The following is a 26,912-nucleotide window of genomic DNA, read 5'->3' as shown; positions in this document are numbered from 1 at the left end:
CTACAGATGCTTATCCTAGATATTCTATACAAGCTCTTGAATTCTGGAAAGACAAAACATGTCCATGAGATAGTAGCACTCTGATATAAAGTCCTATTAACAGTAGGCAGATCAATTGTGTTCATTGTCCAGTGGGACGGGGGAGAGAATCAGAAAAAAAAACCACCTCGTGGGTTGAGATAAAGACAGTTTAATAGGACAGAAAGGAAGGAAAATAAAGATAATGATAATAATAATAAAATGACAATAACAATACTAAAAGAATTAGAATATACAAAACAAGTGATGCACAATGCAATTGCTCACCACTCGCCGACCGATGCCCAGTTAGTTCCCGAGTAGTGGATCCGCCCCTCCCAGCCAACTGCCCCCAGTTTATATACCAGGCATGATGTCATATGGTATGGAATATTCCTTTAGCCAGTCTGGGTCAGCTGTGCTGGCTGTGTCCCCTCCCAACCTCTTGTGCCCCTCCAGCCTTCTTGCTGGCTGGGCACAAGAAGCTGAAAAAATCCTTGACTTGGTATAAACACTACTTATCAACAACCAAAAACATCAGTGTGTTATCAACATTATTCTCCTACTAAATCCAAAACACAGCACTATAGCAGCTACTAGGAAGAAAATTAACTCAATCCCAGCCAAAACCAGGACAACATGAAATAAAAAACCAAACCGAACACGGAGCTCATAACTAGTGCTTAATGAAAGGCTTTAAAGTCACTAGATTCCTTAGGGATTACAGGCAAGTAAGGGTTCACCTATGGGAAAGGACCTACAAAAATCTGAGAAAGATTGAGTGCATATAAAACACTTAAAGAATTTTTAAAAATAAATAAGTCTATGGACAAATTAGAATAGTTTGAACTTCTAAAATTCCAAAAGAAGAATAACCTCATGTACTTCCAAATCTCACCATGCAGTCCGCTTTATCCTTACAGCTGTTAGTTAACATGTGATCCTGATTTCTGGCATAGAAAAACAAAACACATTAAGATGTAGAACTCCACACATACGTTAAAAACTAATTTTTCGCGTCTGTTCCTCAAGTTTCAGATTTATCAGGTGTGTGGCATATACTGCAACAACAGTACATACTTTAACATTTTTGTAGTTGCTAGCTAAATACTGTGTTATCTTGTATTTTTCAAGGGATTCCATGCTCACATTATCAGAAGATTAAACTAAGACTGCATATGCATAATCTTTGCCTCTGTTGATAAAGTTCCAAATTTCATCATCATATTTCAGCTGCTCAAGAATCTCCTCTACGACCTAGCACTTGCTTTCTTAGCATCAGGTGTGACAAGATAGAACTTGTCCACTCAAATTATATCTAAATAATTGAATTGTGCAAACAACAAGAGTATAATACAAGAATGCAGTCAGGACATTTATAAAATTATCAATTAATACTGCTAAAACTTTTGTCTTAACTAGACTGCGAACAACCACATTGCAAAACTGTATGGTTACATGTATAATTTTCTGTTAGTTCGAAGTGCAAGTCATTGCATATTTATGAAGCCTTAGTTAAAACACCACCAAAGCAAAATCTAGACCTTTTGCCAATCAATCTGAAACAGCCATACCTATGACTTCTGCTAAGCACCACGTTTTTAGACACGGGCTTTTGTTTTGAACATCTCCAGACCCTAGCCCTATTAAAATCTCACCACCCTGCAACCAAGTACATGTGGGGCGTTGGTACAGAGGTGGAAGGGAGTGGAGGCTGACTGATGTGGCAGGTGTGCTAAGCTCATTTTAACACGAGATTATCAACTGAATTTATCCCTCTCTTACAGATCTTTCAAAATCGTAATTTGTCTGTCCTCTGAAAAATTCCAATTTTTCCCACTCACTGACAAACCTAAAACCAGCAACATTTCCAAAGCATGGAGAAAAATATTTAATGAAAAAAGATATATGTATATAAAAAGATTCTGATACAAGCCATTTAACACAAACAACAATAAAAAAAAAAGAGGGAATACTGAAACAGAAACAGACAGCAATACTTATATTTACATTATATTAAGAGAATAAATTTAATCAAATATAACATCTCACTTGGATTTTCAGGCAACCCTTCAGAAAGAGGGGTTTTTACAGTAAAGATGGAACCAGAGTAAAAATAAATTTTCTATTTTAGACAGTAGTGGATATGACCCTTGTGTTGCAAGATGCTTTCAGAGATTACCCAAAACCAGACTGATTAAAAAGCTTCCCAAGTGCTGACTGTACATTGCTCTGGCAAAAGCAGTTCAAAAGCAAAGCCTGTATTTCCCCCAGCTTCATCATCATGAGTTCATCAGCATCATTAATTTGCACAGAGGCAAGTAATTATGCTAGCTTTAACAATGAATTTTAGTTAAGTAGTAATCATACACCTAGGTGAATCCCATTGCTCTGTCCAACATCTTTAAGTCCACAAAGAAACCTTCCCCATGAAATTTGATTTTTTAAGACATAAGCAATCTCAAGCCTCTCACATTCCCAGTGCAGTTGCAACCACAAAACCTGTCACACCGTAACCAGTTTTCTTTTTAAAGTAGGTGCAGAAGAGTTTCTCTGTAACATTTAAAATAAGTTCTTCCCCACAGCTCCTAAAGAAGTTCAGCGATGGAGGGAAAACTGGTATTAAATTTTCAACAATACATTAAGTAGGTTGAGATGCATTGAGAAAAATACTGGAAGATTAGCCAATCAGTCTATGTATGGATATTCTCATGAGGTCAGAACACACGTATTTGAACCACAATCCCCTTTACAAAAGCCAACATCTTTCAGTGTTATTTGTGATCTCCATGGATCAGCAGCTATGAGGGCAACAAGAAGAGTTAAACATTTAAGAGGCCTCCACCAAATATGATTAGCCAAAAGCAGCTGAAACTTCAGCTGGATTAACTGTACAAACCAGGGTGAACTGATGTAGTCCAGGACCTGCCTCATTATTTAAGGACCTTTTTTTCCCCTCATACTGAAGGCAACAGAGCTGTAGATCTTATGTATGGACGGAAGGTTTTTTTAAGTTTAGGACAACACACTGTAGGCATATAACACAGATAGCAGCAAAGTAACTTTCTGTCTGTTTGGGGGTTGGATTTTTTTTTTTTTTTTCTTTTGAAAGCAAGAAAGTGCTTCAGAGCTCTGGAAAAGTGAGCAGGGTCAGAACTCCTCATGGACGTTACGTGCATAGTCCATAAGCTTGCTGCCTGTGAAGTATTCACTATATTTCAGGATCTCCTCCAGCTCTAAGTGATGGTTTTGATTTTCATCTGCTACTGCTATCATTTGCTTCGCTTCATTTAAGGCATTGTATTCATTCATAGGATCCATATATTCCTAAAACAAGTAAGAAAATAAATTTCAATCACTAAGCACACATTTCCACGCATCAGAATTATGAACCTTAGCTCTATGTAAGCTTCAGCAATTATGAGACCAACATGTTGACTTTGGGATGGCTTATAAGTCATGGAAAAAGGTGTTAGCACATCTTTTTAACAGGCTTACATCTATCTCCTAGCTATTTTTCCATGCACTGCTTCCTTGGCTGTTTTAACAGAAATTCAGATTTTTTCAGCTTATGCCAGTGTCTACAATAAAAATATTTTTGACATTTTGATTGCAAACTAAACTCACTATCAGATCTCGTGGTTTTTGTGAAGAAATATCAATTCAAAATTAAAAAGTGGCACACTATTGATCTGTGTGACTTCAATTTTCTTGTTTCTGGAGATAATCTTTTTAGAACATGTTCAATTTAGAACTTTCTTGTTCCATTTTAAACCACCAGGCAGACATTACAGAGATCAGAACTCTCAGAAACAAAGCATTTTGCTCTTTCACATAACTTGAAATAGATTAAAAGTTTTCAAGCAGTGCACTTTAGTTCATGATGTAGAAGACTCAAGATTATCTTCAATTTCTTCCCAGAAGATGACATATACATGTGTGCGTCTATGTGTGTATACGTATACAAAGACTTCGCAGATAAAACGGCTATTTTTAAAAGAAAATTCTCAGTAAAAAGGCTGTTAACCTTGTCTATGTCACAATATAACTGTTTATCCATACTACTACTACTATTGTTCATACGCACATATTTGCATACTGAGAAGGTTAGGAACTTCAACATTCATCCTGTCTCAGGTAGAAGACCAACATTTTAGAGGTTCTCGTTTCACGCTGCCTATGCTGCAGTTTGAATTCTGCTAGTCAAAGTACATTCTTACATCCAGAAAGGAAAAAAAGCCAAAATGAGCCACGAGCCTCTTCCATTGGCCACAAAACTGCCACAACTATAGGGCGCAAAATATTTCATGTTGTTTGGTAGACTTCTGCAGACAAAATTATTAGAAGAAAGCCTTACGTCTGCAAACCAAAGTCCAAAAAGGCCACAAACTAGAATTCACACTTGAAAATAATAATTTAGTTTTTTAAAAAAGAAGAACACTCTGAAAGACAAGAGATCTTTGCTATTTTCTCGGCTACTGGGGCCCCAGAGTTTGTTGGTCATTCGGGTTTTTTGTTGGTTGTTTTTGTTTTTTCGTTGGTTTTTTTTTTGTTTTGTTTTTTCTTTTTAATTAATATATAGGTTGCTAGTTACTCCTTTTGCAACTGAAAGTATGACTCATTGTCCCATTAACCAGTGCACCTAATGAAGTCTGTGACTTGCTTTCATGCACTCTATGTGACAAAATCCCTAAAAGCATACCCATGAATAACAGTTATGCTAGGAAAACTTGCCCTCCTCTTTAACAAAAAGCACAACAACACTATCCGCAAGCACTACAGAACAATACTATAATCCCAAGTTTTGTAAAGTAGACACACACACCATACTGTTAATTCAAATATTTTTGGACCTCATATTCTTTGAAGCAGTTTCAATCCTGTATTTAAAAAACAACTATTGGTTTTAAAAACACTAGAACTAACTATTTGAGGAAGACTTACCTCCAGCTCTTCCATTGTGACAATACCATCATGGTTAGCATCAATGACCTCCTCAAATTCCTTCTTTCTGTCTTTTACCCAGTCATCATCAATATCTTGAGCTTGCTGGTTCTCTACAGTACCAACAGGTAATGAAATGAACTCTGAAAGGGTAAGTTTCTTATCTCCGTCTTGATCTACAACAGAATTACATAGTAACTGAAAAGTATTTGCTTAATGCCCATTAAAAATGAGAAATTCCTTCATGTCAGAGATGTCAGTGGTACAGTCTGCCTGGTTTCAGCAGTCCACAATCCTGACTCTAGCAGAGAAGAATAGTTACCATTTATATCTTTAGTTAGCTGAAAACTCTCTGTATTATGGTACACACACAATGTTTTAGAAGGCTAAAAACCATATACTCATCAATATACTAAACAAAAAGAATTTTTCTGGACCTGAAGGACACACCAGGTGGCAAGCTGGGCTTTTTTTTTTTTTTAAATTGTTGTTTATTTTTTCAACAAACTACTGCAACAGACATTTTCTTACAGCTGTATCCAGTCTCCCCTTGTATCAGCATTCAGGTAAATTAACCCTTATAAAAGACTGCATACTGGGGTTGTTCTGTCTGTGCGTGCCACACACTCAAGTATCACTGGAAACTCTTCATATTTATTAAGCTAACAACTAGAAAAGTCATAGTTCTCTTTTTTTTTTTTTAATCCAGGTGTTCTAGCAGTTTTAAATATGCATCACTATTGACTCAATAGAAAAAACATGTGTCAATACTTATGAATTTTAAAAAAAAAATTATTTTCTTAGAAACCTCAACCATTTATTTCCACTTTTATGACTGTCCGTCACAACTCTTACATGGTTGCTGTACTGGGGAAGTACAAAGCAATTAATGCCTTCCTCACGGAACATTCACATCAATATATTTTATAGTATTTTACTATTCATCAGACCTTTTCTACTGTTGCTACCGTGACCCTACAATGCAGCAGCACTTCAACATGAGGTAGTGTCAGCTGATCATCTTTGTATGAAGTACTCAGAATATCTTTCTAACATATAATGCTGTGCTGTTCTTTAACAACCAGAGACTAAATTTAGTCTTGAGATGCACAGACAACTCCATAGAAATGCCAGCATTTGTGCTAACAGTTTGTTTTTCTGACACATCACATTAGAAGATGTGTAGAACAGAGCAAACAAGACATGCCAAAATTTCAGATTGACCCATGACAGTGCAATGACCTAACAATGTCTACCCAATAAAATGGTTTGCAAGTAAACAACTCCCAAGAAACGTGTTTTAAAATGGCATACCCAAATCTCGGATGATTTCTTTCACCATGAACTTCAGCATTCCCCTACTATGCTCTGGATGAAGAAAGGACAAGAATTCTTCTTCATTCAACAACAGATCAGGAGGTGGGTTGTCAGCTTGGTACCACCGATCCTTCAGGTTATCTAAAACTTCCTGTGCTAGAAATTTAAGAAAAAGATTTAAGCTATCGTGTTCAATCTATTTAAAGTTCTTAAAATATACCTTCCCCTGTTACTCAATTGTTTAAACAAGGATGACATATGAACCAGTTATTTTACAGTTCAACTCCCAGGGAAAGCAGGTGCTGAGGGGAAACAAAGTGCAGTTAGTTTCATCTAGTTTGTGCTGAACCACTAGGAAAGATCCTTTAACCAAACAACTGAACTGAAATTAGGAGATGAAAATAAAGATTTAGCTACACCTGTATCAAAACTTCAACGTATCAAGTGAAAAGTATTGTCCTACCAGTATTGTTAGCTGGTTCTGGTAGGAGGTATGAGTAATCCAACTTTGTTCAGTACTTGTTGTTCTCCTTTCTTATTTTCATATTTTGAAGCCCACTACCAACAGAAATCTTTCACCTGCCTGAATACCAGTAGTACCTGTCTTCTGAACAAATAACTTTTGTTTTCTACTTCAAACCAGTCCCGTGCACTGAAATAGCCAAAACATTCTTGAAATTCAAAATATTCTTCAGATTCACTATCTCCATGTATTGCAGTTGTAACATCACACACCCAGTTAATATCTACAAGAAAGGAAGATGTCAACCAACTCTTTTCCTACCCAAATAATAACCATAGAACAACAAACCCTTTAACATTTAGCATGTTTTCTTCTAAGACCAAATAATATGACTATCATTAAATCTAGAAAGATGCTTCTGATCTGTGAAGCACCATTGTACTAGTGCTTGGGCTAAGGGCACTACATAGGTTTATTCTACTCTACAGCACTTGCTAAGTTTACCACAGGTAAGAAAATATTCTTTGCCAACACAGTGGTTCCAAGCATGATCAAAGGGACACATTTTATTACTCCAATGTTACAACACTGAACTTTTCTTATTTCAATTTGGCATTTCTTAATACAACTTTATCTAAACGAAAACCGGTTGTATTATTGTTTTGAACTCTTTTTAGGCACGTTCAAGCTCACAGGATTTGAGTTAACAAAATGGTAGTACAGTGACCTACCACAAAGTGATGATTGAATTATGCATACTGCACACAATTTTAAGTGCAGAGTTTTTTTCTCCAGCCACACCACAATTCCAGATAGCACCCTCACCCTCCACAAAACTACATATATGAATTAAGCTTAAGAATTGTATTAAACAGATTATAAAAAAGAAAAATCAAAGCCTAGTTTTTACAGCAATCAACAATACATTTCAATGAACAGCTGTTCTTTACAAAGCATCTAACTGAAAAGGTAGTATAAGCAAAGCCATAAAGCAGAGGACTAGGAAAGCTATGAAGAGACTTCTGCCCTGCCTCTGCTCCTCCCTTCTTCCTTTACCCTGTCAAAGGCTCAGAATTTAAAAGAATCACCTACCCAGAGAGAATTTATATCCTTAGACTCAGATACATCATCCAGTATCTCAGCCTAAAAATGTGATTTGTTGGAACTATGAGAGATTTAAGAGGGTAGCTCTACAAAAGAAAGTTTGGAAACATCAAGAACAGAGGCTAAGCTAAGCACCAAGAAATGCATTTAGTTTTCAGTTACTTAAGGATAAAAGTACTTATTACTCCTTTTAGCTACCTTGCCTATTCTATATCAGAAAGCATTCTGACTTCAGATCTAAACCCTGCATATGTTTTAGTTACGACTATAATTTAATAAAGGGAAATATTTTTGCTGCAAGGAGCAAATGCACATTGAAGTACACATGTACGAACAGATACATCAGCACCAAAATCACTTTACATTTCCACTTCTTTCATTTCATCTTACACCATGCAGACAAGTACTTTTAAAGTGAATTTCTCCTAAACTCAACTGACAATCATAATTTGTACATGAGTTTCTGCTAAAACCATACATCTGATTTGAAGAAAAAACCACCCTGCAATACACCACGTGAATATTATGTGCACCTAGTGGTCCTGAACATAACCAAACAGGAAAAAAAATACCTGTATAGAGTATTCTTTTTCTGGTGTAGGCATTTTCTAAATGACACACTGGAAAAAATACTGTCTGTAGCACACCCTGCTATCTGCAAAATACACTAACAAACACAAATCTGAAGCATTTGCTTTTCACAAGTTTTAAAAACACTCTGAAAGACTACAGTCTTCAGATAATAACCTTTTTTTTTTTTTTAATTTAATAAACTGTCTTAAATAGCTCCTGCATGCTTTTGGTTGCTGAGTTACAAGAGGAAAAAAAAACACCCGATGGTTGCATCTACATTTTTGAACTGCTAGCTGCAATTAAGAGTTAAGTCTTCAGTGAATGTTTTTTTGTGAAGAGAAAGAAATTCTTCAGAGTCTTAATACGAATCTTAGGGCAAGTTTGTAAATGGCAAGTTTTGATTATATCAAGGACACAAGTAAACCTAGAATAATCAAATCACTTGCTTATGGTTTTCCAGTGTAGCCGACCCCAAATGTTACAAGTCACAAGTCAATCTTCCTTTAAGACTGAGTAAAAAACGTAGGCAAATGAAACTCGACTGTCAGTCATCAGTTGAAACTGTCGTTATCTGCATAAGTTAAAGTTGTGTCCCTAGTTTTGGCCTGGCATCCAAACTGTAGTGTGCTTCTGCGCAAGACTCAGAACATGCCTTAAGATCCACACATTCAGTTATTTTTTTATTATACAGACCGAAAAAGAGTACTTTTACACTGCACTAGAGTATGAAAATAAGTTTTGCCTATCATCCTGAGGAAGCGGTAGATAACTAATTTGATTTTCCCAAACAAGGCTTGTTACCTAGGTAGAAAAATGATTATGTACACACTTCCCTTATTCAGCAAATCTTTTATCTGATGAGCATTCCTGTAAACTGTAGTTAACCACACTGCCATAGAACACGCTGCACAGGTGTTTTCCCTGCCATAAAATTCAAAGGCCCATTTGCATTTTAGTTGCTTTTTGATAAATGGAAAATATAACATAACCCACTTTTAAATGACTAATTCCTGCAAGGAAAGGCTAAGGCTTCGTGTTTTACTTAACAATAAGTTTAAACACTTTTAGATGGGGGGAGTGGGGAGATTACTCTGTTACGAGTTGCCATGTTTATACCAAGCCAGATTCAAATGAAAGTTTCAAAAGTAATAAGGAAGAAATGATCAATCTCTCTCTATACAGAACTTAGATGAAACATGAAACAATTGTTAGGCAACCTTCTGCTATTAACTTCTAGTATGCTTTGCAGTGCCTAAGCATGTACTTATTTAAACACAACACTGTTTGGTAGCACAGACACTCGTCCTCAATTTTAGAACAGGAATCATGTATAGCAGCTCCCTTTCATTTGGAGCAACAGGGGACATGGTTCCCGCATTAAAAATACAATGGTCCACAAACAACACGTCTGACAAATTTTAGCAAATTGTTAAACGTAAATAACTGAAAACTATTCAAATAGACAGTACCAAATAAGCAACCAAGATTTTTCAGTGTTAAATATTTACATCAAGAGTGTTGGGAAGGCAGATTTCAGTTGCAAAGAAATCTAGTGTTTTTGTCTTATGACTTACACATTCTTCATTTGTGTAGAAGGCGAAGAACAACTAAAACATTTATCTTATATTAAGAACAATTTTGACATTCAGGTTCGGGGGGGGGGGGGAAGACACACACCAACAGTCTGCACTTACTTTCTTCATCTATTTTCAACTCTTCATTGTTTCTGATCTTCTCTGCAATCTCTTTTTCATTAAAGCCCTTACTTGCCAAAAATTTAATTTTATATTCATCCCAGGACACATGGCCTGTAAGAAAGAGCCATATCTCAGACATGACATAGTATGCTTAAATGACGAACTTTTGGTCTCATTACTTAAAACATTATGTGCTAACATCTTTTGGTTCAGCGCTATAACCATCACACTAAGCTTTATGAACGGCAATATGAAAACTATCACCTGATTCACTTTTATGTTTCTTTAGACCAGATAGGCCTTGTGAAAATAATCTATTTATGTCACTGTCCTCACCCCATCCCTGGCAGAGCCACTTAACTTGTTACAATTTCCTATGACCGCAATGAAATAACATAGCGGTCAACACAGAACTACAATGCTGACTGGAGCACATTAGTTCTTTGCTCTATTGTCTTCTGTATGGATCAAAACTGTTGTGATTACATGCAGTCCAAAGGAACTTGGATTTTGTCACAGCACATCTAAAGAGCAGCCAGCAGGTTTGGCTACTACCAACTGACTTAAGATGTCATCAGGAGATCGAGGAATCTTTCATCTTACCATCACCATCGGGATCCACAGCTCGGAAGTGCATTTTATTCTCTTCCACAGCTTCCTGGAAATGTTCATCTGTCTTTTCCATGATCCAGCGCTGCATTTCTTTTGCACTTATCTTTTTATCTTTATTTATATCCACCCTATGGATGAACAGCAAACAAGATTTAGATTTGGGGATTGGGAGGAGGGGGGAGGTGTGGTATATTTTTAGATTCTAAATTAATTACTTTATTCAACAATAACAAACGTAAGTTGCTACAGAAGAGAGTAAATTTATAACCCTCTCTGAGAAGTTGTACATTCTTTGAACTACAGAGTAAAGAAGTAGCAAGTTAGCCATTTACTTTGTAATTAAATTTAAGTAACTACAACATCTAGGTTACTACTCAGTGAAAAACATTCAGCCATACTTCACTTTGCTGTAAGTTAACTCATTTCAATATTATGTTTTTGAGTAAATTTTTAAAGTAAAGGAAACCACAAATACATCACTCACGGCACATTAGCTCATTTCCTATTGGTTCAGAATTGTCAACTGCCAGCTGCTGCAGACTTTCACTACTTTGAAAAGTTTCTTCTCTTAACATTCTCTCAAACCATTAACGTCCTCTCAATTTATCTTTCCTTTTTACCTTGATCTTCCAAGATCTCTGATGTTTACTGATGAGCTGCCTCCCTGTGTCTGCCTAGATCAAATCACAACTGTCACGACCATTAAAAACAATGAAAATAACGTGAATAATCTCGGTGCAAGGACTTTCAAACTATTTAATACTTTGACTGTAGTACTTGTAGGTGGAAAAAAAAACCCAACAAACCAAGTTTCCTCTATTATACCTTGATCTCTGGTAACACATTACTGCTGATCGTTTTTAATTCTTAACATATTTAAAATTTCTGCACATACGTTTGTTCTCCATTAGGTTTCTGAATTATCAGGCTCACTTTGCTTTGTCAAAGGATATGCTTGTATTCAGTGCTATTGAGCTACAGAACTAAACTTTTTCTACCTGGCTAAAATTATCAGCAAACATCCAATCTGATAATCCACTGTTCTCCTTAATGTACTACCAATACTGCTTTATTGTATCAAGATACATTGCCATACCATCAATTCCATTAATGTTTATTTCATTAAAAAGCAGTTAATATAAAAATTACAGTTGAACAAATATAAAAACATTAACATACCACTTCAAGGTTTTTTGAGCATATCATTAAGTATTTATTAAAAAAAGATATAACAATATTTAAAATGGAAAAGACATCACTAACATTGAGGAGGCAAGATTCTATTTAAAGCATACGAAAACCACTCTTGTTCAATTAAAAAAAAAAAAAAAAAACAAAACAAAGAAAAACACAACAGAAAACCCCAGCTTGACTCTGACTTTTTTTATCTGTTTGTATCACTGTCTTAACAGTACTGAAGTGTTATCATTGAAACTCAAGTTATTAAATATGTGATTTGCCTTTAAATGTCAACTAAATGTTAAAAGCTTAAGCCAAATAACAACCCTAGCACCTCAACTTCTACACCACTTAGCTGTATTAATAAATGCAGTATTAGTGGTTTTAAATATTGTATCATATCTTCCCACTAATATGTCCACAGGCTCAGTATTAGCAACTTTTCAGTACCAATGGCAAGACCAGTAAAATGGTCATGTTCCACTCACACCACCTTGCACTTACCAGGTGAACAAACGTGGGTTTTGATATGGAATAGGTACTACCAAAAATGAGAAGGGAACACAAAGCATTTTCCCCTCAACATTTAACATTCTAGTTTCCTTAGATCAAAGCTATCAAACTTAGTACTTCCAAGCTGTACTTTCCATCTAAATCACATTGTAACTAGGGAGAAAGGTAACAAACATCCCATTTATTGCTCTTCTAGCTCATGAAAGTACACCTTTGTTCTGCTACCACAGTTCACTAGAAGTCTCCAATGACTCAGATTTTCATGAACTAGCAGGTATCCACTGTACAAAGTGAGCTAAATCCTTTCAGTGTCCATAAAGAGCACTTCCGCTTTTGAGAGGAATATTTACAACTGTATGAAATATAAGGTATGGTCCTGCTGTGAGGTTACCATCTAAGGTGATAAAAACAAAAGACTGTCCATGCTTCCTTAGATAATTGTCTCATTCAGAATGGACTACTGAAAACATTTGCACTAATAATGACAAGCTTAGACAATTACGTGTTGCCAAACAACTTAACACTGTTAAGTCATGGAAAACCGATCTTATAACATGGTGATGGACAATCAGTTTTCCGAGGCAGACAGGCCTGAACACTCAAAAGATGTTATTAGAGAGTGGTACATTCTAATGTACTCCTTAAAAAAATTGCCAAAGAACAAGTACTGGCAAGAAAGAACTTAAGTTCAAGAAGACAAGATGAATCCAAGCAAGGATATCATCCCAGATTACAACTTGGCTCAAACCTTCCTTGGCAATCTATGTATAGAAATGTTGTGACGATTTCTCAAACTTCGTGACACGCCAGCTCCAAAAACCCCCAAACCCTTGACTGCTCTTTTTCTACAAGAAGCATAGTTTCCTGCTAGAGAGTGCTATCTCAAATTTGTAGGAATTTAGGTATATCGTGTACTACTTCCTGAATCGACAGCAAAGAATGTTTTTGTGAAAGCAGGGACTACTGTTAGCATAAGTTTAAATTAAAAAACAGACTACAGACAGCAATTTACCTTATTGCTTATCTGTCTCATTCCAAAGAAAATTATAGATAAATCACAGCCCAGACAGTGGATGATGCAACATGATAAATACCTTTAGTATTAATACATTTCAGTAATGGGCAGCATCAGACATAACAGCTCCTTATAATGTCTAAGTTCAAGGTTAACACTTCACTGACTATTCAAACCATATTTCATTATCTATTCACAGCCTAAATGTTAATACTACCTTTAAGTAAGAAACAAGCAAGTACGCTACTTTGTAGGATAATTGTAAATTTTTCCTTAACAAAAGCCTATAGTAAGGGCTGCATTGAATACAAATGTCAAGCCTGGAAGAACAGGTTTTAAACACTTCAGCCCAGTTTCTCAACCACAAGCCATTAAAAATCAGATTTGTGTGTCCACCTTTCAAGAGATCCACATCTGAAAGTATTATCAATAAACATTGGCCACTCAGGTTTTCAGATTCATGTTTTCAGGTTCCTAAATGACAATACCGCAATGCTGCCTGAGGTATTGGGGGGAGCAGAAAGGCAGCATTCTTACCTAAAGGACTAAAGATAACAATTTCCTTGAGCACCTAATGCATATCACTTTAGAGCTGGTTTCTGTTTCACCCAAATAATGAAAAGCAGATCCAGAAAATAATTTTTAATAACAGAAACCAAAGCAAAGCTCTACTTCACATGGTAGGAGGTATGCAAAATTTATTAGATGTATATTTAAATGTACAGGTTAGGAAAAACACAAATCAGGGTGCACACACTACTTAAAACCTTCCAACGGCATACAGCATAAACAGTTTAACTGAATACTGCAAATCTGTAACCTCAACCGAAGATATCAAAACCGGAAAGCTTAAAATGTCCCCTCTCCTCATTCTTTATTCTATCTGCTATTGTCCAACAATGGCTGTCATTACTAGCACCCCGCCATAGACAGACTGCATACCAGTAGAAATGAATACTGTGTTAGGCTACGAGACAAACCTGAAATTCAGAAAGGGGGCATGGATCTTGCCAAAACCACTCCCCTATGTGCAGTCTGAACACAGTCACAGCTGTAAAGCCTAAAAGAGCTACGCTTACAAGTATTGTGGGATTCAGAACAAGTTCTGCTTTAGGAAAGGTTAAGTTCATGACTTTTAAACAAGGGGAAAAAAAACAAACCAAAAAACCTCTGTACATGCTAGTAGTTAACAGAAGGTGTGTTTAAGCGGGTGACCTGATGAATGACCATCAAGGTAAGGCACGTGGCTAACACAAAGATTTTTATTTTTGAATCACAACTAGAGCTGCCACTACGTAGCTGAAAACATCAGCAAAATGAAAATGCTAGAAGGATACTCAACTTTCAAACTCACAAAGGTAACTCCATTGCCACAAAAACACCTTAACAGAAAGCCACACACATTACATTCTTCTGTACTTGAATTCATCAGTTTTGTTCAGTACATGTAATTTAATTTACAAGATAACTGACCCTTAGAAGCAAGGCTCACCAAACTGAATTCTAGTACCCAATGTCATTGATTTAGTGAAATCAGCATCACCATAAATACACTTGATTGCCTTCAATATTCTTCCTCCTTCCCTCCCATCAACACCCACCTACACAAGCTAAACTACACCATACAGCAAAAGAACAGAAAATCTATAGATTCCAGGCTAATTTAAACAATTTAAATGGAGACTACAGCAAATGTTGGTGGGGTTTTTTTGCAGTTATGAGAAGTACAAGAAGGAAGGATGTCAAGTAAGCCCCTCTCACAGATTTTCTTGACCTGAAGGTACCTGAACACTTACCCTTGGCAGGGAATGAAGACTAAAAGGACGCACCCAGGATTTTCTGCACCATGCCCTAGTTTCACAGTGCAAAGTGGAAGTACTGGTTAACTTGTAAAAAACCACTTCTGTAGACAAGTAAGGCTTGTCCTCCCAGTAAAGAGTGACTTCAGAAACTGAAATACAGAATTATGAAATACCACTTGTTCTTTCAGTCATAGATAGCTTGCTTGCCTAGAAAAACATGGTTTGGGGGGCTTTTCTTCCATGTTTCAACTTTATTTTCAGCAATCCTATTAGACAATAATTTATGCTTTGAATTGGCTACTTTATATCATACTGACACACCATAGAATCTCAGCTTTCATTAATTAAAAAACACATTATGTGTTTTCTTTACGCCTTCAAAGAAAATATTTCCAAAGCATCTGGAAGCCTGTGACTTACTAGCTTTTCACAGAAGTTCACAGTATTTCTCTTTTCACTCAGCCTTTAAGAGTACGTCTAGAAAGCAACCAAATTCCTCAGAATGCTCTTCTACCATTTCTAATCCGATCATCTGACGGAGTGTAATTTTAATTAAGTATCTGAGTGAAGCTGATCTTGAATCCAATTGCTTTAAGCTTCCCAAGACAACCTCCTTCATAAAAAACAGGCAGAAATGAACGGAGTTTGCAATTTCAGAATGACAATTTACTAACCACCAGTTGAATGTTTCCAATAAACATATAGCAATAAAGAAAATTAAACCTTCTAAGCACAATCTTAATATTTGTATATATCCTACCAATGAAGTGAGTGGTCTGAATAGCAGACACAGTAATAAAGGATTCTACTCTAAATGAAAAAGGCAGTCTGGTTTGCCTATTTGCTTTAGCTACCTTTACTCAGGAGAACACCAGGGGAAAAAAAAAATTCCAATGTTATTACTGATATTTTTTCCCTGTTAATGAAAAGTTTGCAGAAAAAAAAAGCTTTGTTAAGCCTTCTCATTTTACATCAAGTATATGGGCACCCCCACACCATCATCAGCATTAAGAGCACCAATGTAATTTAAGCTGTTCTAATAAAATTAATCCTCCATTGCAAAAACGCAACTAAAGCCGATTCTGCCACCTAGTGCCGAAAACATGCACTGATTTTGATTTCCATTTCCATTATGTTTACTGACCTCCAAACATCTGACAGTTTATCAGCTGACACAAACCTAACCTCTAAAAGTAAAGTTAGTATTTTTACACCAAGTAAAGCGCTAGATGAAGTTTTCAAAAAGGCTACAAAAGAAAAATTTAATCTTTCTATTCTCATGTTTTATTCTCATTCTCTTTTTCTAAATTCTGAGGAGATAAATGTTTTGTTAACAACACTACTAAGTTAATGAAGAAAGCTGTCATGTCAATTTCTGCATTCTTGGTATGTGCAGTTCGGCATAATTATTTTTAACCTTCATGTATTTCATTTGAAACACTCAAATTTTAGACACTTAGCATCTACTAAAAAGTTTTATGAACAGAAAGCAACTGTTAAGTTTGTTTACCACAACCTTACCCCATTGTTTGTCTGTCCCTTTTCTTCCCTTCTGCCTTTACTGTTGTCTTTTCAGTGTTTCTCCTCTGCAATTATTTGCAGAAGTCACAACAGAAACAAGATCCAGATGGAATATAAGACTAAGCAATAAATAAGAACTTAGATTGCCAATTGAAACCAAACTTACAGCAAAGCAATAGAGCATACTACTGCTAGAACAAAACTGGAACAAACTCCCACCCTCCCATTTCATTGCATGGAGCATCCTACCACTAAGGAAGCCCTTCCTTACTAATTCCTTGATCTAAAATACAAGTGTGATTGATTATTCATTGAGCCAGGAAACAGTAATATTAATTTTCATACCTTGAGAATCTATGTAGGTTTTTTCACACTGAAACAGTATGTTTTGTCAAAAATTTTACTAGACCACAGCACCAATCCTGTATACTGATCGTGACTCTCAACACACGCATTCTCACTCCTGAGAATGGTTTATACAGGTATGTTAATACCTTAATAACATGAACATAGTGCTTATAGTATGATGCTTCCCCCTCATCATTGCAATTTTAAGTATTACAGAAAAATTTGCAAATTTTACTCTGAAGATCAGAGAAAGAGGCTGCACTGTTCTTGGCAATATACATAACTTACTTTGAAAAGATGACCATGAGCTTCTTCCTATTTTTTCTGGGTTCTGAATCTTCCTCAAACTCTTCCATCTCCTTTCCTAGAAAAACTTCTTGATGAAATTCTTTGTTAAGATGTCCATCCATCTCCATTTTGACCCCATTCAAGTGATCCGGGGGCAAGATCTCATTCTCATCTTTACTGTCAGCTGGCTTTTCTTTGAGGGCCGAATTATTTGCAGGCCTTGCATAAACATCCATTAGAAGAAATACAAACAGAAGGGACAAATACAGAGATCCCAAACTGCAGAGAAAGGCCTGTCTTGACATCATTTTTTCCTTTTTATTCAAAATATTGGCTGATTAAATTACTGTGACTGGATTAAATGATCTAAAAACAAAAAGGAAAAAACACATACAAATTAAACTCTAGACATTAATAGACATTATGTCACTAATAAAACATCTCCTAAAATTCAGAACCTACACACACACACACACAAGTATTTGCTGTGAAAGAATAAAAAAGCCTGTTAAATAATAACTACATGACAAGAAATTAATCTGTGTTAGTATTCAGTCTGCACAATTGTAATCTCTGTCAGAGGACTTTGGAAGATAACTTTGTTTAAATGGCCTAGTTCTGCTCTGAAAACCGTCCTCAGGTGTTATGGCATGAGCTGACCTGACAACTGAAACCCAAGCATTTACTGAGAAGTCAACCCAGCGTACAAAGCACTCACTGTCTGAACGTGCAGCCCAAGCTCAGCTGTGGCAATGTCCCTAACACTAGCACTGCACTTCCCAGCAAGCTGCAGAAATAGCCACGACAGCACAACAGCTTACCAGAGATCTCAACACACCACCTCTTTAGAAAGGCTGAAAGACGTTAGGGTCTTTTTGGAAAGAGAGGACTGAGGGAAATATGATTACAAATGCCATCACATAAAGAGGAGCTGGAAACACAGAGGAAACTGCCGGCAGGAAAAGCAACGCCAGGGGGGGACCTGTCACGACCTGCTTGCTGAAAATCCTTGCCACATAGGAGTTCGCAGACCGCAGGGACAGGAAAAGGACCACAGCCCGACAGACGGTGCGTCGAGGAGCACAAAATCCACAGACCCGCGAGGCACAGCAGAGCCCTGGGCACGGAGTCACAGACCGAGCGGTGACGGCTAACCCTCCGCTGGAGAGGGGAAGCGCGGCCAGGGCTCCCCTGCCCGACTCGAAGGGCAGCGGCGGTCCCGACCCCGCTCCAGGAAGGGCCACATGCACTCACCAAGCTCTCTGGGGCCCTCGCCGTGTCCCCTCCCTGCAGGAGGGGGACGCAGCCTCCGAGAACGGTGACAGGCCGCGGGGAGGCCGGCCTCGGCCTCGCTGCCCCTCGCCCCGCTCCCCCGGTCCCTGTGCGGGCCGCGGCAGCTCCTCACGGAAGGACGTCAGCCGGCGCGGAAGACCCCAAGCCCACTCCCGCCCCAGAGGCACGGGCGCAGGGAGGAGAGCGGGCGGGGCCAGCGCTGCGTAGGAACTTCGTCAAAACGCAGGGCGTGCGTAGAGGGGCGGGGAGCGGCCATCTTGGAGTAGGGCAGAAAAGCGCCCTGTTCCGCCTGCGGCAGCCATTTTCCCTCAGAGCGGGTCCCCCTGGATCCGTCGCAGCTGCCGGCGCCTTGCGGTTGCCGTCACCCGGTAAAGAGGGAAGGCAAAACTCCGGGCGCTAAAAGTTTGAACGTAGTCGCTCACATGCTCTTTCTTACCTCAATTAATAATAAAGCAGACCTTCTTCTCCAAGCGTCAAGGAACCTTTTTAATTCCCTGTCAGGTCCCTTCTCCTGGCTATACGTAGATCTCCAGTTTTGTACTTATCGCTTATCTGTTTTGCTTGGGAGCCCTTAAAATGCTACCTTCTGTACGTAACACGCCGCTACCAACCCTTTTGAAATCAGAACAACAGCTAGCTAACACACGACTACTTTCACAAGACTACGTGCTCTCCTGTGCCAAAACGAGGCAGCACCGCCATGCACCAAAGCTCCCATTAGGGCTGGAAGCACAGCCAGCCCAGGCGCCGGCCCTCCCTAAGCTGACACGGCGCTTGCCGCGGCTTCCCTTGCCGTGACCCAAGACAGCTGCCGGCGCGACGCGCCCGCAACCAAAATGGCATCGTCTCGGCCTCGCATGCCCTGCTGCAAGATGGCCGCCGCAAGGCGCCGTCGTGTGCGGTCAGGTGGTGCAGGGCGCGGCCACTCCTCCTACCCCTTCCCCACAAGGCAGGCGGCGAGCGAAGCGGCGGCCGCTGTACCCACCGAGTCCGCGCCGGAGGCCCAGCAGGAAGGCAGGGACGGAGCCGCTCCTCCTCCTGGCCCGAGCCGGCGCTTCCCCGAGGAGACGGAGAAAAGGCAGGGAGGAGACATGAAACCACCTTTGAGGGACGGCGAAGCGCGGTGAGGGTTCCCGCAGGAAGCTTGTCCCCTCTCGGCGGCCGTAAGCCGTTCACAGCCTCCGGGGGCGGGACTCCTGCCGTTCCCGCCTAAATCCTGGGGGGGGCGGGGCCTCGGGGCCTAGAAGGGAGGGGGCTCCGGCCGGGGCCCGCTCGCCCCGTCGAGGCCCCGCGGCCATGAAGCTGCTGCGCTTGCTGTGCCGCCACAAGACGGCCCTGGGCCTGGGCGGCCTGTTGCTCTTCGCCGCGGTCCTGCTTTACCTGGCCAAGTGCACCTCCGAGGGCCTCCGGCCTCTGCCAGCCCCCCGCGGGCTCCCGCACAACCAGCCTGCAGCCCTGCCGCTGCGGGGTGCCAGGGGGCCGCATCCCCCAGCAGCCCCACCGCCCTCCCCTGAGGAGACGGCCTTCCTGGCCGTGCTGATTACGAGCGGCCCCAAGTACAGCGAGCGTCGCAGCATCATCCGCAGCACGTGGCTCTCGGCCGCTGGGCGCCCCCCCCACGATGACATCTGGAGCCGCTTTGTGATCGGCACGGGTGGGCTCGGGGCAGAGGAGCTTCGTAGCCTGGAGCTAGAGCAGAGCCGGCACAGAGACCTTCTCCTTCTGCCAGAGCTGCGGGATTCCTACGAGAACCTGACTGCTAAAGTCCTGGCCACGTACGTCTGGCTGGATCTGCACCTGGACTTTCAGTTTGCCCTGAAGGCTGACGACGATACCTTCGTACGCTTGGATGTGCTTGTGGAAGAGCTGAGAGCCAAGGAGCCGCGTCGCCTCTATTGGGGCTTCTTTTCTGGCCGCGGTCGAGTGAAATCTGGCGGCAAATGGAAAGAGAGCGCCTGGGTGCTCTGTGACTACTATCTACCTTATGCTCTGGGTGGTGGTTATGTGATTTCTGCAGATCTGGTGCACTATTTGCGTCTTAGCAGAGACTACCTGAACATGTGGCAGAGTGAAGATGTCTCCCTGGGAGTGTGGCTGGCTCCCATTGATGTGAAGAGAGTGCACGACCCTCGTTTTGACACTGAGTATAAGTCACGAGGTTGCAACAATAAGTACATAGTAACTCATAAGCAAAGCATCGAGGACATGCTGGAAAAGCACCAGACCCTGGCTAAAGAAGGAAAGCTCTGTAAGGAAGAGGTTAAGCTCAGGCTTTCCTACATGTATGACTGGGGAGTGCCTCCTTCACAGTGTTGCCAAAGGAAGGATGGCATCCCGTGAAAGTCTGAGGAAGGAAAAGGCAGAATGTTGATGGACTCTGTGAGCTTGGTTACTGTTCCTTGGGGAGAATCCCAGTAACTAGGGCTTAAAAATTACTCAAAAGATTTTGCACGATTCATTATGTCACGATCAATGAAACCCTGAAACTCCTCAGAGCTACTGATGTGGCATGATGTAGAGATGTTTAAAAAAAGAAAAAAACAAACAGATGACAAAAAGCATGGAAAGGCTCATATGACAGGATTGAAGGCAAATAATAGGTTGCAAAATGTGGATAGTACAAAAAATTTGGGGCAGAGAACTTGAATGAAAAGTTGCTGGAAGATTTTTAACAGATTCTAAGATTTGTTTGCTAAAGATCATGAACAGGCCTTTATGCTATCTATAAGATTGTGAAACTAGCATCTGCTGTTTATTTCTTGGCAAGGAAGAAGTGTCAGTTTGGCAAGGTTTGAAGATTCTAATGGGGTCGCAAATCAGCTGCTATTGCCAGTGGGACCAGGTGGCTGGTTATTGACACAAGCAGTCAAGTAAAGGGAACAATTTTACCTAGGATAATTGCGTTAGGGGAGGGAGAGCCTCGGTTCTTTGGCGAGTGCTCCGATTTACAAGAATGGAATTATTAGACCTTCTGTGTGACTTGTCTGTAAGCTTTTTGTTGTTTTAAAGACATCATGTACATAAATTACCTGGCAGCTACGGAGTAAGTCTATATTTAGAAAGGTGGATGAGTTATGGTATTTGGCAGATACAGAATATATTATTTTGGGGGCAAATAGCTATGGTACAAAGCTAGCCTTCAGTTGTTAGGTATAGGTGTTGTTCTTAGCTTATCTTCCAAACACACTGTGTATGAAGAAACATTTCCCCTCCCAACAGTAAGTAATCTCACTGACTACTACAAGGTCAGACGTTTGAGGCTTCAGATTTATATTGTTCTGGATTACTTCTGTGAAATGCAAATTAACAGGATTAGATCAGTGGAAGCTATTTGGAGTTCAAACAAGATTGACCTAACATGGGTTACTCAGCTAAGAAAGTAAACTCTGTATGTAGTCGAGAGAAATAGGTTCCCCCACCCCCCAAATTCCTGTCTGAGGACAACCTTGTCTCTCTTTTCGGGAGATACGTTGCAATCTAAGGAGACTAATCCCCCAACAGCCACGTTTAGGTGCCCGAAGCTAGACTGTGTGAATCCCCTCCTTCTCTCCAGTAGCACCTTTTAGTGGAACTAAAAATAATTTCACAGGTGATCTAAGTTAATTGCTCAAGTGATATGTCAGTAAATGGAATTATGTCCCTTAGTCCTGTCTACACTACAAATAATACTCGTACTGACAGAGCTTGTCAGCATCAGATGCAGTATTGAACAGTAAACGGAGACAGGACATTCTTGGCTGTAGAACAGATCACTTACACAATTTCACCATGTTATTTATCGTCAAACCTTTAGGTAAGCCTGTAATTCAAACATTTTTGAATGGCAGGTGCTCTAATACACCACAGAAACACTTTTTTTCCAGTACTAGTATAGAGCTACTGACTTCCAGTAACCTTTGTCAGCTACAGATCTTTCAGTATAAGCAGAGTTTTTACTTTTATGCCTGAAGGGCATTCATAATTGTCAGTTTTACTGTTTGTTGCACACTGCACTTTCATACAATTTCATTTCCTCCTCTCCCTAGGTCAGTGTCTGTTCCTACCTGAAGGAAGAGACAAATTGCAAAGAAAAAAAAAAAAGGGGTGCCAATATCTCTGTATTTTTGTTTCTTAAATTAGCAAATTAGCGATTTATACCAAAGGAATCAAGTATGAGGTTTTTTGTTATTCTTCTCTTGTTTTGATTAAATTATTGAGGAATAAGAAAAGTCTTCTGCAGAGGATGATAATTTTCTATTTTGAAAATTTGAACAAATCTTTGACTTGCTTCTAAAACAAAGATACTGAAAAAAGTTATTTAGCATGTGTCCATTCTAATGCATGCTTATGTATCGACAGATAGGCAGATGTGCTTTTCAGCAAGGTATACTATTCCAAAACAAGAATTTAACAAGATTACAGGAAATTTAAATTGGTTTTAGTATTTTAAAAAATATCTATTTGCCACTTGGGGTTCACTAGTATTGTGTGTATATATGTGATTAAATGCTTGTAATGTGAGTATTTATTTATAAATATTGAAAATGTATTATGTATAGGAAAAATAAGATAGTTAAATGTCATTTTAAATTTGTTTAAGGAGGTACTGTAACGTCCATGAGAATTACATATCAAGCAGTGCTTGAATTTCGTGGTGTACAAGCCATTGTTTAAAGTACTGGGATCTGAACTGCAGATCAAAAGTCTGCTGCATGTCTCAAGCTAGTAAGAATGTACTGTTTATCCATTTCTGTCAGTAACTGTGTTCATCGAAGTTGTTTACATTGTTGACTTTGACTCTCCCTACCCACAACTCCCATCCCCGCCCCCTAAAAAAAAAAGTGGTTTTTGTTGCTAGCAAAATTAATGGTGGAGAAATGCTGGATCTCCATCTGATATTTGACCCCATGGAAAACATTATGCGTACAAATACATAATAGTTAAGGAATTCTCTTGAAGAGTTTCTTACACAAGTGTCAGGAATAGTGTGCACCCTGAAGTACCTAGCGTAGCAGATCTCTTGACAGCAGCACAGCTCGTTGCCTGCCTAGGTGCACTGCCTACGTGCTTGCAAGATGAAGCTCGGAAATGATGGTGACCACTCTTACATACTTGATATCTGGATCTTGGTCTGACACAGCTTCGTTATACCCTTTTCTGTTTAAGGTTACCCATGTTTTGCTCTAGTTGCAAAACGAATTAACATGGAAGGCTTGACAGATTCTTGTCCTTTGGTAAGTGGTTTTAGTTTTCTTAGTAGACGCCCCCTTACTGCAAATAAGGCGCTTAGATTTCAATCCCAGTTAACTGGGAAATTCCACAAAAGTAAAAGATGAAGTTTTTAGACTTTTTTGGTATTTTAAAAGCAAATTGAATCATTTGGGAGAGAGCAGACATCCCACGTGTGGAAAAAACCCAGAAAAACATTGACTGGTACAGGATTTTTTATTATTATTATTTTACTAGAAAGAATTTGCATGTGAAAGAACTATTAATGTTACTTTGAGTAATCAAGAAACATCCATGTATTGCATGAGTGAGTCACTAAATGTTTCAGTCCAAAATTCATTTTTGAGCCCATTTTTTTTCTAAAGCAAAATATAAAGCACATTTTGAACCACATATGAATTGAATATTTTAAAAGTAGTAATTAAAGGCTATCTTTCATACCTTCTCAGGACTAGGTTCCATATTTCCTGACATCGTGTCAGAAGTCTAGTATATGATGTTTTTATACTTGAAAACCATGATGTAATCTTTGTCTCTCTTGAAAGTCAGGGGGAGGAGTCTGACTTCAGTGGGTCCAGCATTTGGGAGGATGTTTAAGTGCTGCTGAGAAATAAGCGGGTTTTGGTCTTTATAGCAGCTATATTAGAGTGGAGAGTTTTGTTGTGGGCCTTAGTGAAAACAAAATTATCCAGGAACAGATTTATCTTCTTTTTTGTAGCCATTCTTAGTGGCAATAGGTTAGCGATATGTTGGGGTTTTTATTTTTTTAAATAGTGTTTCTGCTGGTTTCCAAGTTTTCTCTTCATAAATACTTTGCATTTTTAATATTATTGTTAGTATGGGGAAAAGTTATCACCTTAGCTTTTCTAGATACCAGCGTGTTACACAAAGTTAGGCAACTGTGTCAAGTCTATAAGCTTATGTTGGCATCCATTCAGGACTACCATTGTGTTGATCTGTAACACTATTGAGCTTTTTGTTATTATTTACAGATTTTTAAAAAAATTATTTCTTAAATCAGGCATTTAGCATTCTACCAGAGCTAATAGATACAGTAGAGAAATTAATTGTTCATGACGTGCCCTCTCCGTGATCATATCTAAGGCTTGATACTGAAATATTTAAAGCTGACAATGGCATAAACTCAACTAGAATGTTGATTCTATTCTCCAGTAATTTTTTTTTAAGTTACGTGCAACATGACTTAATCACTTTAGTGCGTAAAAATAAGTAGCTAAAACATTAATTGCCATAATAAACAAACAGTTCCACTTAAAAACCCCTCAAGCCTCCAAGAATTCCTATAGTCATTTCCAGATTTTAAAAAAACCAAATCCAACTTAGAAATTACTATTCCTGTAACTGAATACTTTCCTGAATGTCTAGCCTTGTTCATGTGAAGTTTTCTCAAATACAGCTTCTATGTGTCATACTTTTGAGAAATGTTACATTTTCTGTAGTTGAAATGCCTCGGTTTTGAGCATTTGAATTTGTATTTCATATCTGTTAAGGCTAATGTTTTGGGGGCCAAGGCATTAGCTTTGCAGATTTGATTAAAAGCCAAGCAACATGGGAAGATGATTAAGGTTGCATTTCTATTAGTTTCTGTTCAGCTCAGCTCCAGCATCAGAGTTGAAATATGTTTTTGGTATTGCTGTATGCTTGACAAACTGTCAACACCTACACTACTATATATTTTATTTAGAACACACTGCCTGCAAAACTCAAATCTGTTGCTACGTGTACCTGTGTAAGATATGCTTTTACCTTGGAACTGGAACTACTTTATGCCAACATAATATGCCAGTTATTACTTTCTAATACAGACTATTTAGGTAATGTCTAGTAAAACTTGGAAACAGATCAGTCTGTTACTTGTAGTCTATCTGAAGCTGAAGGATACTGCAAGTGTGCCTTTATGAAACAGAATTAGCGTGGGGTACTGTGCTGAGTACGTTTTAAACAATGGAATGAAATTGCACATTTTTTGCAGCCACATAACTTTACCATTTGGGGGTGGGGTGTGGCACACAGTTTATTTGCTCAGCTTTTATATAGGAAATAAACTGCTAGAAACCTGAAGCTATCTGTGATGATGAAAACTCTTGGTAATTGCATAAGCGTACTGTATATGTATTTATGTCCTTTCATGTATGCCTTTATTGGCCAAGGATCTGTGTGCTGTGATTTTTAATAAAAGACTTTTGCTGTATAGGTGATTGCTTGTTGTATGTAAGAAAAGATACAAGTGTGGTTGCCTTCATTTTATTATCCCACTGAGAGGCACAGAGGATTGGCTCAGTCTTAAGCAATTGCACAGAAATGCTTCAGTTAGTCATTATTACTGACGTTGATCAGCATGCCAGAACCCCGAAGTAGCTAGTGGCCTAGAAGGAATGCCACTGGGTTGCACATGTATAAATACATGTACCTGTTCATCCTAATTTTACATTGGTAGCAACACAGGGGCATGACTTAAACTGTAATGCAGTCAGAAAATGGGTTTCTCTGACTAAAACATGTATTGATTCTGGTCTTAGCTAAGAAATATTTTAAGCAGTTAGACATCCGTAAACACCATTGGCTATAGTCCTGTTTTATGTTAAAAAGCAAAAATACTAGCAACATTCTGACAAAGAATTGAAAATATTTTCAATATAACATTTGTTCAAATCATTTCAACACTTCAGGCAGCTTAAATAGCGCTAACTTTCTGCTGAAGTAGGTAGTCCATTCTCTTCAAAATGAGTGTGTTCTTGCTGCTGCTGCTTCTTCTGCCAAAACCTTGGAAGCACATTTTGGGCTCTAGCCCAGAGAAACACCTCTGGTTTTAGCTAAATAAACCAATCTATGCGAACCCAGAAGCACAAGATGACTCTGAGTAAGACCAAGTTGTTACTTTTGATCAGAAGTGTCCTGGTTCTCACTAGCAGTTCTTCAATTACCTATTAAGATTTTTCTTGGAGGTGTTTGTAATAAAGTACACTCTGACCAGAAAACCAACAGTAATTTTCCCG

At 39.0% G+C, this 26,912-nt stretch overlaps 2 protein-coding genes across 7 annotated transcripts in view; one reads left to right on the top strand and one right to left on the bottom strand.

Moving 5' to 3' along the window:
- Nucleotides 1–309: 309 nt before the first annotated feature.
- SDF4 (stromal cell derived factor 4) overlaps nucleotides 310–26,912 on the bottom strand; it is a 248,560-nt gene continuing 221,957 nt past the window's right edge. The window contains exons 2-8 of one of the 6 annotated variants that reach the window (XM_050909304.1): nucleotides 18,649–18,681; nucleotides 17,395–17,760; nucleotides 10,720–10,856; nucleotides 10,114–10,227; nucleotides 6,277–6,435; nucleotides 4,963–5,138; nucleotides 310–3,345 (exon numbers count right to left, since the gene is read on the bottom strand). In XM_050909304.1, coding sequence (XP_050765261.1) covers nucleotides 3,169–3,345; nucleotides 4,963–5,138; nucleotides 6,277–6,435; nucleotides 10,114–10,227; nucleotides 10,720–10,856; nucleotides 17,395–17,702 — 1,071 coding nt within the window. In that variant the 5' untranslated portion in view covers nucleotides 17,703–17,760; nucleotides 18,649–18,681 and the 3' untranslated portion in view covers nucleotides 310–3,168. Of the gene's footprint in view, nucleotides 3,346–4,962; nucleotides 5,139–6,276; nucleotides 6,436–10,113; nucleotides 10,228–10,719; nucleotides 10,857–17,394; nucleotides 17,761–18,386; nucleotides 18,411–18,648; nucleotides 18,813–19,123; nucleotides 19,436–19,672; nucleotides 19,764–19,788; nucleotides 19,807–26,912 lie in introns of those variants that run through there. The other 5 variants (XM_050909307.1, XM_050909305.1, XM_050909303.1 and 2 more) reach the window with 5 other exon arrangements.
- B3GALT6 (beta-1,3-galactosyltransferase 6) lies at nucleotides 19,984–22,704 on the top strand. The gene has a single exon (XM_050909309.1). It carries the CDS (start codon nucleotides 19,984–19,986, stop codon nucleotides 21,025–21,027), a length of 1,044 nt encoding a protein of 347 aa, XP_050765266.1. The 3' UTR covers nucleotides 21,028–22,704.

The sequence above is a fragment of the Gymnogyps californianus genome, chromosome 21, assembly GCF_018139145.2.
Source record: "Gymnogyps californianus isolate 813 chromosome 21, ASM1813914v2, whole genome shotgun sequence".
NCBI classification, from domain to species: Eukaryota; Metazoa; Chordata; class Aves; order Accipitriformes; family Cathartidae; genus Gymnogyps; species Gymnogyps californianus.
Note: the sequence above shows the minus strand (reverse complement) of the source record. Positions and strands in the feature narration are given on the sequence as shown.